Source organism: Gouania willdenowi, chromosome 5 (assembly GCF_900634775.1).
Source record: "Gouania willdenowi chromosome 5, fGouWil2.1, whole genome shotgun sequence".
Lineage (NCBI taxonomy): Eukaryota > Metazoa > Chordata > Actinopteri > Blenniiformes > Gobiesocidae > Gouania > Gouania willdenowi.
This window is the reverse complement of record NC_041048.1, coordinates 40,551,028-40,564,471: the sequence shown is the minus strand read 5'-3', so window position 1 is coordinate 40,564,471 and position 13,444 is coordinate 40,551,028. Positions and strand designations below refer to the sequence as shown.

The 13,444-nt window shown below is 36.6% G+C and overlaps 1 protein-coding gene across 1 annotated transcript in view; it reads left to right on the top strand.

Moving 5' to 3' along the window:
- Positions 1-13,444, top strand: part of LOC114463436 (solute carrier family 2, facilitated glucose transporter member 9-like) — a 64,525-nt gene that overhangs the window by 32,218 nt on the left and 18,863 nt on the right. Inside the window, exon 4 of the mRNA XM_028446981.1 lies at positions 11,870-12,030. Within this exon, the coding sequence (XP_028302782.1) occupies positions 11,870-12,030 (161 nt within the window). The remainder of the gene's footprint in view (positions 1-11,869; positions 12,031-13,444) is intronic.

The following is a 13,444-nucleotide window of genomic DNA, read 5'->3' as shown; positions in this document are numbered from 1 at the left end:
AGCAAAAGCCCGGTCTCCTCTGGTTTTGGGTTTAGATTTTGGCACCACCAGAGTCATTTGATTGGAGGATCTCAGTGTTCGACCTGGATCACGAATCAACAAAAGCTCCGAAAGGTAGGATGGAGCCAACCCATTCAGACATTTAAAAACCATCAACAGTATCTTGAACTGAATCCTAAAACTGACTGGAAGCCAGTGCAGAGAGGCCAACACAGGAGTTATGTACTCACGTTTCCTCGTTCCCGTGAGCAAACGCGCCACTACGTTTTGAACCAACTGCAGATGCTGGATGGAAGTTTGATCAAGCCCACAGTACAGAGAGTTACAATAATCTAAGCGACACGTAATAAAAGCATGAATGACACGCTCCAGGTCGGCGTGAGGCAAATAGGGTTTGATTTTGCTGCGCAAACGCAGCTGAAAAAAGCTATTTTTGACGACTGAACTTATTTGTCTGTCAAACTTAAATGAACTGCCCAAAACAACCCCAAGATTCCTAGCAGACTCGTGGCAATAGATACTCAAAGGGCCCAGAGCAGTGACATCACATGAGTTCCCAAATACAACAATTTCAGTTTTAGAGTCATTAAGCTTTCAGCAATTTTGAGCCATCCAGTCCTTTACTTCCTGTAAACAATCAAACAAAACTTGAGCATTGTCTGTGCCTGGCTTCAAAGGCAGATACATTTGCAGGTCGTCTGCAAAACAATTAAAGTCAATTTTATATTTTCTAAAAATACATATATATACATTGAAAACAATAAGGGGCCCAAAATGGAGCCCTGCGGCACGCCACAGCTGAGTGGGGCAACTCCAGAATTGTAAGGACCAAGGTGGACGACAAAAGATCGATTTTCAAGGTACGATCTAAACCAGCTTAAGGCAATACCTTTAATGCCAACATGATTTTTGAGGCGTGAAAGCAATATTTCATGGTTGACAGTGTCAAATGCTGCCGTTAAATCTAAAAGTACCAAAACAGTAGAGCAGCCTGAATCAACAGTTAAAATAAGGTCATTAAAAACTCTTAAGAGTGCAGTCTCAGTGCTGTGACGTAACTTAAAGCCAGATTTAATTTTTAAAAAAATACCATTTATATCCAGATAAGTTTGTATTTGAGCAAAAACCAATTTTTCCAAGATTTTTGATAAGAAAGGCAATTTAGAAATTGGCCTGTAGTTTTCCAGGACTTCAGAGTCCAGGTTTTGCTTCTTAAGCAGAGGCTGAACAACAGCATGTTTAAAGGAACTTGGAACGCAGCCTGATTTATAATTGCCAGCATATGAGGCCCAATAGCGCCCAAAGCATCTTTGAGCAGTTTAGGAGGGACAATTAGAAGCTCTTTAATTTATGCACAACAACGGACAGGTTGCTAAGGGACACAGGTTCAAAATGCTCAAAAGCCACAGAACACACAGAAGTAACACAGGGATCAACCACTTTGAAAGAAGAGGTTGAGTCCCTAATAGCAGTTCTCGTCAACAAAAAATTTCAGAAAATTTTCACACAAAGTTTGAGAATGTACAACATAGTTTGAGTCAGTAGGTTTCACAAGTCTATTTAAAACATTAAACAGAACTTATGATTTGTAGAAATCAAGTTTGACATGTACTCAGCTTTAGCACACTTCACAGCTTTCTGATAATTTGATAAACAGTCTCGCAAAATGCCCAAAGAAACGTGAAGCTTGTCCTTTTTCCACCTCCTCTCTGCGCGTCTACATTCACACCTAAGTGCACGAGTAGAGTCATTCAACCATCAGACTTAGATTTAACCATTTTCAAAGGAGCAATCAGGTCTAAAATGGAGGAGCATGTAGAATTAAACATGCTAGTGGCCTCTTCAACAGAACAAGGTGATAAGACCAGTGTGGGCACAAGATGAGTAAAAGCATTTGAGAATTTTTCTGCTATTCGACGGGCTCATGACGCGTCGCAGCGCACGGTTTAGCTGGAGCACACGGAAGTGTTAGTGAAAACAAAACTGGCAAATGGTCCGATATCTGCGTACTACAAAGATTATCAAATACTCGCTGCTGTTTATTACCCTGCTATATGAGCCAACGCTAGGAAATTTCGTTCTTACCTACACTGTAAAATTCAAGTTTGAATGACAATGAAGAACGTCTAAGTCTAAACCTTTTGTTTTTTCCTGTGTTAATGCTCTCCACTTTGTGAATAAAACCTACCATAATCAACATTCATTTTGTCTAAACTATTCTACAAAGGTCTTTTTTCTTACCCCAGTGATAGTTCTGCTGCTGTCTGTTTTTTCAGAGGCAGCTGAAGTCACTGTTTGCTTCCTTTTCATGGTTTTAAAGCAGCAGGAAGACGGATTATTAACGTCATGTGCTGACTCCACCCCACTGCTGCTGGGATTCATCCCCGACTCGTGCTGTTTTTACAGAACACACAGTAAACAAACCATCGAGCATCTTCCAACCTTCACTGCACACTTTGTAGCTCTGTCAAAACAAAGGGAAAAATGATCCATCTCTTACTGTACGAACATCTCTGTGAAACCGTGAACCCCCCCCTTAGCTGTGTGGCCCCTAAATATATAAAAATACATCAAAAATGTCTCCACACCTGAACTAATCAAAGCTCAGCAGGAAAATACACCAAACATGAGAGATGAGCTTTCTTTCCAATCACAGCCATTAATAATAGCAGAAAGAAACAATTGTTCTTCACTGGACTTATTATTATTGATCAGTATTGGTAAGTTTTCAGCAGAAAATCCCATTTATCCACTTAAATACCTTTAGGGAAAACGCTATTTTCTCATCCTCGGTTCAGTTTCTAATTACCTTTGCAATGTATTATGTCCATCCTTCAAACCGAGGACGTGGGAATAGAGGGATTACTGTGGGAAATGAACCGTACTCATTGACAGTTTCTACGTGCAGCTCATAAATGAGACACAGAAGCAGCGGAAATCAACATCATATCATGATTAATAAGGTGTATGTGCTCAGAGAAAAGAAATGAATCATATATTACTAGCACAGAATAATAATGATACTGAACGATAATAAAACTGATCTTTGACAGCAGGGATTGAAAACATTTATTACAGAAAACATTTATTACAGGCCAGGCTGAGACGGACCTGTTGTGAACAATTAGAGTCAATGCAAAAATCTCATTTTTAACTTATGGAGCCAATACATAATTTTTTCATGCTGTCTAGTATATTTGAATATTTGTGTTAGTAACAGATTTATTTATTTATTTACAGCTGTTTGAAATCTGCCTTTAAACTGTTCTGTTTTTCAACCTTGGGGTCATAACCCCATGAGGGGTCGTCTGGAATTTAAATGGAGTCGTCTGAAATGTCTAGTAATTAATACAATTATGAATCAAATAATAATATACACTGTATATATATTTCATTTTTTAGAATTATTGTTTTTCAACTTGGAACATAATGCACATTTTTGAACCGCTGTATTCTATACTCTCACTTTCTCAAAAATAGATCTACTTGAATTAAAATGCAGTATAAAGAAAACAAGAAAGAGAAAAAATAAGAAAATAATTAATAAATAAATAAAACACTATGAAAATATATGAGCTATACTAATAAAAATTATATATTTTTTTATTACAGTGTAACAAACTTGATTAAAAATCATTTTTAGAAAAAAAAAAGTCTTTAGACTCTCTATAAATTTGTGATATAAAAAGGGGGTCACGATCCAAAAAAGGTTGGGAACCACTGCTTTAAACGCGAACAGCTGCTGTCTTACACACAGGTGACTGACTTAGTCAGTTAGTAAAGCTACTGTACATGTGACATTTCCATGTGATTAATCAGCTCATGCAGTGACATAGAACACATTAGAAAGCTAGAAGGCCTAATTTGACCTAAAATTGCCAGGGCCCGACTATTACTGTACAACAGCTATAATTTACCATTTATTCAGTATTAAATAGTTAATTAAATCACTTTCTTTAGTATTGATAGGATTGCATTTGTTCCAATCTCTTTCCATTTTCAGATGATGGACTGTTGGTGAAGCTTGGGATAAGTTTTGCATAATTTATCCCTGTGTGGAGCATTCTTTGCTCTTTATAAAACTGATATGTCACAACAACAACAAGCGCTGTTCAAAAGTGTAATATCACTCAAGTCAGGGTGAGAGTTGACTGCTTAGTCTGCAGAGGACACTTTGTTGTACTGGATCTTTTTTTTTTTAAAGGGCTGAATACTTTTACATTTTCCTTTAATTTCCCACTAATATGTACAGTAGCTTGTTGTGTTGGCGTTGGGCAGCCCGACAGGATTTGCTAATGCCCATATGTTTTTTGGTGTCATTTTGTGTGTTTTTGTACATTTCTGTTGTCGTTTTGTGTACTTTTTGTATAAATCTTGTTTAGTTTTTTGTTTTATTTGACTTATTTAGTAATTTTTTATTATAAATACCTTATGTGTGCGTGTGAGAGACTCGCTACCTGTCCTCCTGGTTGCTGTGTGGGACTCTCCATCTCCTCTGTGGGTTTTCTGTCACACACGCGCCTCAGCCGTGCGCATGCACTCACTCCGTCACAGGTTGTTGAAATCATAGACAGTAAAAAAGATTGACAGGACAAGCTCCTCCAAAAGTGAAGCTTTTATATTTCATAAATGTAGTTATATACTTAAGGTGTGTTCACACCGAACGCGACCGCAGCACTGCAGTAGCTTCCATCGCCCCTGATGAGTCGCTTGCACATAGTGGTGCTTTTTGGTCACTTCATCGCGATCACCAGGGAGCAATGTGTGTGTGTGTGTGTGTGTGTGTGTTAAGCTGGTGACAGGGTAGATAGAAAGAGAGAGAGTTGATCACTTCTTTTCCTTCTTGCTCCACTTTTACAGTTTAATTGATCAACTTATGGAGTTATTAAAGGATGAATTCACTCAGAATGTGTTATGATCAGTAGTTACTGTGGTTTCCAAGAAGTTAACCGCTTTAACTTTTCCCCAAATAATTGAGGAAGTTGTACACCCCCCGCTGCAGCCGTCTGCACTGAAGCGGGAGGGAGCAGGGTGGGGCTGCAGCCTCCGCTCTAAGGACGAGGGATTCGTCGCTTTAAGTCGCTTAAAAAGTTCAGATTTTTCAACTTTGAGGAACGAGGTCAAGCACGACCTCATTGCTCAAATTACACGTCTCTTCCCTTTATGTGAGATAACTTGAGGTTGCGTCATTTACATTGATTTTAATGTAATCTAGTTGCTTCAGTTGCTTCAGTCACTTCTGTCGCGTTTGGTGTGAACGCACCTTTAGAACCTGAGAACTTCATTTTTAATTGAATTGATTGATGTTGTTTTATTTAAGAAATACTGTAATTGCACATTTTGACAAACCTTATATTTTATACAGATGCCTTTGTGGAAAATAAATCAAGATGTTGTCTCTTCCTTTTTAATTTTATACATGAGATGTTGAACCGTCGCAAGATTTATTACCAACAATAAACATGGGCGTTGAAATGAACTTTTACTTTGAGTACTATTTAATTGAGCTACTTTTTACTTGTACCTGAGTATTTTATGTATTTGTACTTGTACTTGAGTACAATTTCAGTCAAGTCTACATGAGTAGATACAGTATATCAGTATTCTTTATACCTCTGATCAACATTTAGTTTAAAACACGTAGCCAATGTTATTTTACTTTAAATAAACAATTTAAAACAATGCATAATTTTTCTATCTATCAAACAAAAATACCCCCGTGTTTGTTTTCCGACGGTAAAGGAAAGTAATGACGAAGGCGTTTTTTAAACATTGGGTGTAATTGAGTTTTGGTGGCTGCCTATCGCTGCACATTAAACAGATGGTTGGAACAAATCATACGTCTCTGAATGACTCATTATATTTTCTTTCCAGCTCTGCTGATTTTTGTTTGGTTTTTGTATCATAGACTAATTGCTTTTGTCGTCTGTGCCAGGATGCTCTCCACCGCCTTCATTTATTCAAACACTTCTGCTCACTTTCTGTAACAGGAGAGTTTTCTTTTTTAGTCACTTCCTCATTATTTGTGATGTCTAAAAATATATCAAATGAAGCAGCTCGCCAAGGCCACCAGTCAGGGGTGCAGCAGCAATTTTAAAAGTGAGGCTGTTCTCAAAGACAGGGGTTCTCAAACTTGGGGTCAGGACCCCATTTGGGGTCGCGAGACACTGAGAGGGGGTCTTTAAGAAACTAAGAATATTTTTTAGTTTAGTTTATTGCTGTATTTTTGCTACATTACTCCTATTTCTGCCACTTTTCATATCAAATTCCAATGCCTTTTCTGCACTTTTTTTATCCACTTTCAAGACATTTTCAGCACTTATAAACCCTTTCCACCAAATTGTCCCTCCAAATGTCGCATATGTTGACCCATTATTCCATTATTGTCACTTTTAACCCCTTTTCACCATATTTCATTAAAATTATTAAACAAAGTATTACTACTTTTAGGTTAATATTGACACTTTGAACACTTTTTTTTTTTTTTTTCGGCACTTTTATGTTGGTTTTTGGCCACTTTAATTTTAACCAATTTCTGTGGTTTTTAAAATCCCATTTCACCACCTTTTCCACTATATTTAGTTACTTTTAACTCATTTTATTTCTGATTAAAGGATTTCCATCTTTAAGATGACTATAATAATAATAAACGTTCCTGGATAACAGTGGATATTATTCAGATGAATAAATAAATGTGGTTATCACAGATTCATAGAACAATGGACCATCATTACACTGACTTTATGGATGGACCCCAAAAATCTCTCCCCCTTTATTCCCCCTTATAGATGGTCCTGTCTTTGTTGAGAACCACTGTTCTGTTTATTAAATTAATTTATTAAAACCATGATAAAGATGTTATTAGGTCTGTCATACTCAACATGTGGCTCTTCATGTCTTCATTTTAAGTATTATTCCCCCCGGAAACCTTAAAAGGGGGAAACTTTTGAAACCCCTTTTTACCTTTTTCTTTGGCCATTTTGCAACTTCCTTTGTCTTTTTGTCCCTTTTTTGTTTTTTCAGACTTGAGCAACCTTTTGCCAATAAATATTCCTGGTTTCCCTCTCCAGGTCCTGGACCAGGTCTCCTCACACAATAGGACTGTTTAGGATTTATTTCATCAGTTTTCTGGTCCTGCTCATGTTTTCATTCAGTCTGTGGATGTTTTAGCTCGTAAAAAGCTGCTCACGTTTATGTTCTGTTTAACGGTGTTATGGTCCTAATAGTATCCAGATAAACTAGTGACTGACTATAGACTGTGAGGAACAATAGATGTTAGAACTTCTACCATTTGACACTTTTTCAAAAACAATTACAGCTTTTTTGAGGGCAGTAAAATATTTATTTTGCTCGTTATAAATACCGCTAACAGCAGCCGTCAACACACACGGAAGTTGATAAAAAGAAACAAGGAACACCAGTAGATTCATTACACCACCTCTGGTTTCACATATCATGAGCATCTTTTACATAACGTTCATTTTTTGGTTTTGATTTATTTATGTATTAATAACGTTTGAATTCACCACTAATGTGATTTATGTGTTGCTTCTTTTTATGTCCGAACCAGGAGCAAAACTCCGCCCAGTCACCAGATTATCTGGATACTATTTGGACCGTAATACTCTTTGGTAAAGTTGGCAGATATTCACAGAGTCATACCTGTCAAGTATCCCGTTTTAGCTGGGAAACTCCCGTATTTTACCCCTCTTTCCTGCCATCTTAGCATATTAGTATTTTCCCGTAAATATCCCGTATTTTAATGTAGTAATAATTAAAAGATGCCTTACTAAACTGAACGCCGTCACTAGCCTCGTGAGAACTGCCACCTGAAATGGCCTGAGTGGCAGTTCTCGCGAGATTAGTGCTGACAGCGGCAACAAACCAGGAAACAACTCAGAACAGAGATGATGAAAGAATGAAGAGGTTCTGGTGAAAAAAACAAAGAACTGGTGTAAATACGTTGTAAATGTAACAGAGAGTTTATCTTCATAAAGAGCATTCAGGATGTGACACAGTTACACGTTCTGTTAGATTAATAAACTGAGGATTTTAACGTCTACCCACAGCGGAAGGAACCATTAGTGAATACCAGAGAACCACATGAGTGAGCATGAGAAATTATAATAAAATATATAATGAAAATAAAATGTTAAAGTCTAATTTAAAGACAAGCAACGTGAAATTAACAGTAAATATGCAAACGTGTTGACTTGTATATAAAGTGTAAGTATATTAAATAAACATATGCGCATTATATACACATTTTAAGTTTTTATTTAGGCTGTTTTATAATTTAGGAATTAGGGCTGGGCAATATATCGAGTTTTTCTATTTGGTGATATATATATATATATATATATATATATATATATATATATACATTAGTTTTAGGAGTCGCTGCTTTTACTCCTCAGAACAACATGTACAGCTCAGTTAGCTTGATTAATAAGTGACACATATTGATCAGCTGTTTGTAATAAATGTCCCTGTGTAGCATTTTGCATCAGCAAATTTAACCCAGAATTGTCTTTCTGGTTCAGACTTTATTTGATAGTAGGAATGTTCACAGCATTCACTGTTCATAAAGGTCGACCCAGCAGATTCTAATCACATAATTGTATTCAGTAGGTGGTTGACAAGTGGCTATTTTAGATTTCTTGTACACCGTCTTAAAATATAAGGGATACTGGAGCTTGGGTGGGGCGGGGTGGGACGGCTCGTAGTGGGTGCCAGAAAAATTTCCCTTATTTTCAAATCCAAAAACTTGACAGGTATGTTCAGACTTCCAGCATCAATAATTCTTTAACAAAACGTCATCGACACACAAATTATACCTCTGCCATCAGTGTGAGGGGACAACAAGAACGCAGCCAGAACGAAAGTCTGTCTGTGTGGCAAGATTAAACATGAAGCTCTTTTCATAGTTTCTCCATAAATATCCAAATATCACACATACAGAACGAGATTTCATTTTAAAACACCACTTATCTGGTTTTTGTTTTTTCTGTATTTCTGTTTTGATTTTAAATCAGAAAAACTAAATAACCACACTGTTTATTTGTTATTTTGATTTGGTTTTAAAACGGAACAACCAAAGAACGAAAGGTACATGGATTCAGCAAAACAAAAGCTGATGATGGATTTCTGTAGGAAGTCTCCACATTTCACTCCTGTGACAGGATGAGACTCATTAAACTGATTAGGAGAGTGATCTCTGTCCTGGACCATCCACTGGACTCTATAGAGGATGTTAGCCATCATGGACCACACCTGTCATCTCTGTATCAGACTGTGGAGGGTCTGAGCAGCTCTTTCAGCAGCAGACTCATACAGCCACAGGTCTACCACAGGTCATTCCTCCCATCTGTCATAAGAATGAACAAACACTAGCATAGCCTGAAGTGTTTTGTTTTTGTTTTTGTTTTTTATCTGTAAATATTAATGTTCCGCCACAGCCGTGTGCAACATTACTCATTCTCATTTGTAAAACCCCACTTACTGCTTATACATTTATATTCTGTACTGTTCTCTTTTTTTATTATTTTTTTTTTTATTCATTCAGTTTATTCCGACATGGTTACTTTCACTTTTATTTACATTTTTTCTTTTGTACATGCCGAAAAAGGACACGAGAGAAGCAGTTTTGCTTATCTAGGTCCCGTCCCCTGTTTTGTACACCAAAAATTTACATCAAAGCTTGTCTCTCTGGTCAAAACATTCTTAGGTTGTTCTGAACAGTCCTTTTTGTGTAGGATTTATTCTCATCTGTAGTCAGTGTTGTCTTTTTTTTTTTATTCCTCCTCCTCTCCATCGTTGTTCGTATTGGCCTTGTTTCCTGCCAGACGTTGTTTGCATTCCTCCAGTTGAAGAAAAGTTTCATCTTCTTTCAAAGTTGTTCGAGAGGTTTTTCCCTTTCCATCCATGACGTCACCACTCGGGAATGTCTCTTTTGGACACACAAGTTTGCAGCTTGTTTTGTCTCTACATCAAGGTTATTCCAGCTGTTAGTTCTATTGGCAGTGTTTGTATTTTTCTACTGTTAGATTTAACCCTTTCTTGTATAAACATATTACTATGTCTTAGTTCATAAGCAAGGTAGTAATGTAATCCTTAATCACCCCACCACCTAGCAATTGAAATGAATAAGTGACAGACCTTTTTTACTCTTGGTTTCCACATTGATTTCAGTGTCAGTGAAATTATCACAGTCTGAGTTTTGTTTCCAGTGTTTATATAGATTTGGGTCCATGTCCGTGATTACAATCAGTAATGTTGTTGTTTAGGTGGATCCTTCGTATTTTCCCAAGTCTTCCATCTTTTTGATGAAGATTGGTTTTCCGTTCTCTTCTCCCAGTGGTGTGATTATAAATCCTGCAGTTTCTCGTCCACGTCTCAAGAATCTTTCCTCCTTTTTTATTTGGTTGTGCCTTCCATGCGATGCTTGCGTTTCGTTTTTGTCAAGTTTCATTAATAAATACCTTCGTTTTCTTCAGTTTTTGCCTCGCTTCAGTAGTTCTCCTTTAAATTTCACATTCGTGAAGGTGATTTTTACAGCTCTGTTATCATTTCTTGACCAATATCTATTATTAATTTTATTCTTATTATGTATTTTATTTTTGCAATAATTTTTCCTTTTGTATTTGTATTTAACTTTCTTGTTTGCTTGCTCTTTGTGTCTTTGGCTGCTGTAATTTCCCCACTGTGCATAAAATATAGGATAATCTAATCTAATCTAATCTAATCTAATCTAATCTAATCTAATCTAATCTAATCTAATCGACACTTGTTTACTTTTTTCCTACATTTTTGCTTATTTTCACTATGTTCACCACATTTAAGCTAACCCTTTTGCCATTACATATAATTTTGTTTCCTCTTTTTTAGTCATTTTTTTGCCACTCTTGAGTGTTTTTCATCCATTTAAATGCTTTTCACTCTTTTCTAGTCAAGTTTTGGACCTTTTTTTTTTACACTTTACTCATCACTGTTAACTCTTCGTTTAACTTCTCGAAGCGGCGGTTTCGTCACATGGCTGGCTGTGATTGACTGATCACCATTTAGTCAACTGAACAATACGTTCTCAACAAAAAAAGTAAAAAGTGAGGGGGGTGAATTTTTGTTTTTATGAAAGTGTGGGTGTTGCATCCCCCACCTGCCACCACTGGTGACACAACTGAAAAAAAAAAAACTGATTCACTTCATATCCAACACGACATTTAAAATGACTCTATCTTGTTCAGCATTTCGGTTTCACTGTAAATCTTACACTTTTTGATGACTGATGACCTCCATTAGCACAGCATTAGTGAGAGCATTCACAGGTAATAACACAGTGGTTATTTTATTCTCATTCTTACATTGTTGTTACAACCTGTTGATCTTGGACTACTTCATTATTCATTTATTTATCTATTATATTCAGTTTGAGTGGGAAATTTGAGTTGCTGTAAAAATGAACATAAACACCTGTTTTAATGAACAGGATTGTTGTTTCCCTTTGTTTTATTTTTGTCGCTTCTTTCTTTCTTGAGTGGATTAGTTTAGGTCAAACGTGGACAAAGGCTTGGTGTGTTTTGTCTGTAATTTTGTGAGTTTTTATTTTGTATTTTTTTGTATTATTGTTGGTTTTGGAGTCATTTTATTGTATATTTGTTATTGTTTTTTGTGCTTTTGAAGTTGTTTTGTCTATTGTTGTCACCTAGTGTATTTTTCTGTAATTTTGTATGTTTTTTTAAGTCATTTTGTGGGTTTGCTTCAGAACATTGCAGAACATTCTCAGTGTACTGGGATGTTCTGTACTAAGTGCTGTTTTTTCATCTAATTAATAAATCAAGGACCGTGTGTGTGTGTATTCGTTCTCCTACAGTACATTAAAGCCTTCTACAATGAGACGTGGATGGAGAGATACGGAGAGCCAGTTCCAGCTCAGACTGCCACCCTCCTCTGGTCCTTCACTGTCTCCATTTTTGCAATTGGAGGACTTCTAGGCGCTCTGTGTGTGTCTGCAGTAATCAGAGTACTGGGAAGGTGAGTGGACACTCACACACACACATCCTCTCAACACACACACGCGTCATCACGTTCATATACAGCGAGTCGTCAATAGACGACTAAAGGATTTTACACTGTTTTTAGAACTGTGGCCTAAAATCTTTGAAATGTTCTGATAGAAGATCTATGCCTATCTATCTATAAAAGCAAGGAATCTCTGTCTGTCTGTCAATATCTCTGTGAATCAGGCTCAGATTGACCTGAGACTTTCAACATGGCTGCTGCTTGGTTCAAAGGTGTGCAGCGTCAGATTTGTTTGGACTGCAATGATACCGTTCATAAATTATTTCATAAAATTGTCCACCGGGAGCGGATTGAACCTTTGCAGCCTGTGGGCGCCCATGGCGTCCCGGCCAGCAGAGCGCTAACACTCCGCTGCGGCTTTACTTTTAACTCGCTTTGAGTGTATAGTATGTGTGTGTGTGTGTTTAATTCAGAGTTTAATTTGCAGTAGAAATTAAGTTTTTACAAGGTCATTTTAAAGAGGATTTAACTTTTATTCTGAATTAAATAGGAATTAATGTTCCCATGTAATCCATGGAAAAGCTACTTAATCTCCCACTTTTCTATAGCAACACATACTTCCTACGGGCACTGCACTAGTATTATATAATTGATGTTTAAAATGGGACTACTTTACAGTTTTAGAGCCTGTGTTCCTCCATGTTGAAATCACATGACTGATGACTGCCTGTAAACATCCCATTGTTTTCTATTGGAGTGAAACATTCAAACTGATTTTTACATCTTAATAGATTTTTCAGTCAAAATGACAACTTGTGCTGCTTTTGGTTGATCTGTAAAACAATTACCCACACTCACAAATGCAGTTTTATTGTTGAGGATGCTCACATATATAATCATTAGGGATGTATACGATCCGATAGACTCACAATATCGATACTTTACCATATTTTGGGAAAGCAAAAAAGACAAAAAATGCAGTTGGAATAATTACCACTTGACATAACAAAACATGCATCTTGAGACGTTTTAATATCACACGTACCTTTTTATCTTTTTGCATGATACATCGTCCCACTTTTACTAATTACCATGTTTCGCACATTGCCTATGGAACAGTGTTGGTAATGTTTTGGTCATTGGATTGTAAAGGATATAAAAAAAAAACAAAAAAATTTACTAGTTATTTGATTTTCATTTGTATATTCCAAAATTAGAATTGCAATTCAAGGCATTTTTCTTTGTTAGGGTCAAGAAGGGTAGAAAAAAAAAAACAAAAAAAAAACTGTTAGACTGTTCACATCACTAATGATTAGTCACATATATGTATTGGTTCCTGGGTGATAAAAATTATATATATATTTTTTCACTATGTTCATTGGCCCATAACTGCATGTGGTAATGTAAGAAAAATCTGATCTCTGTT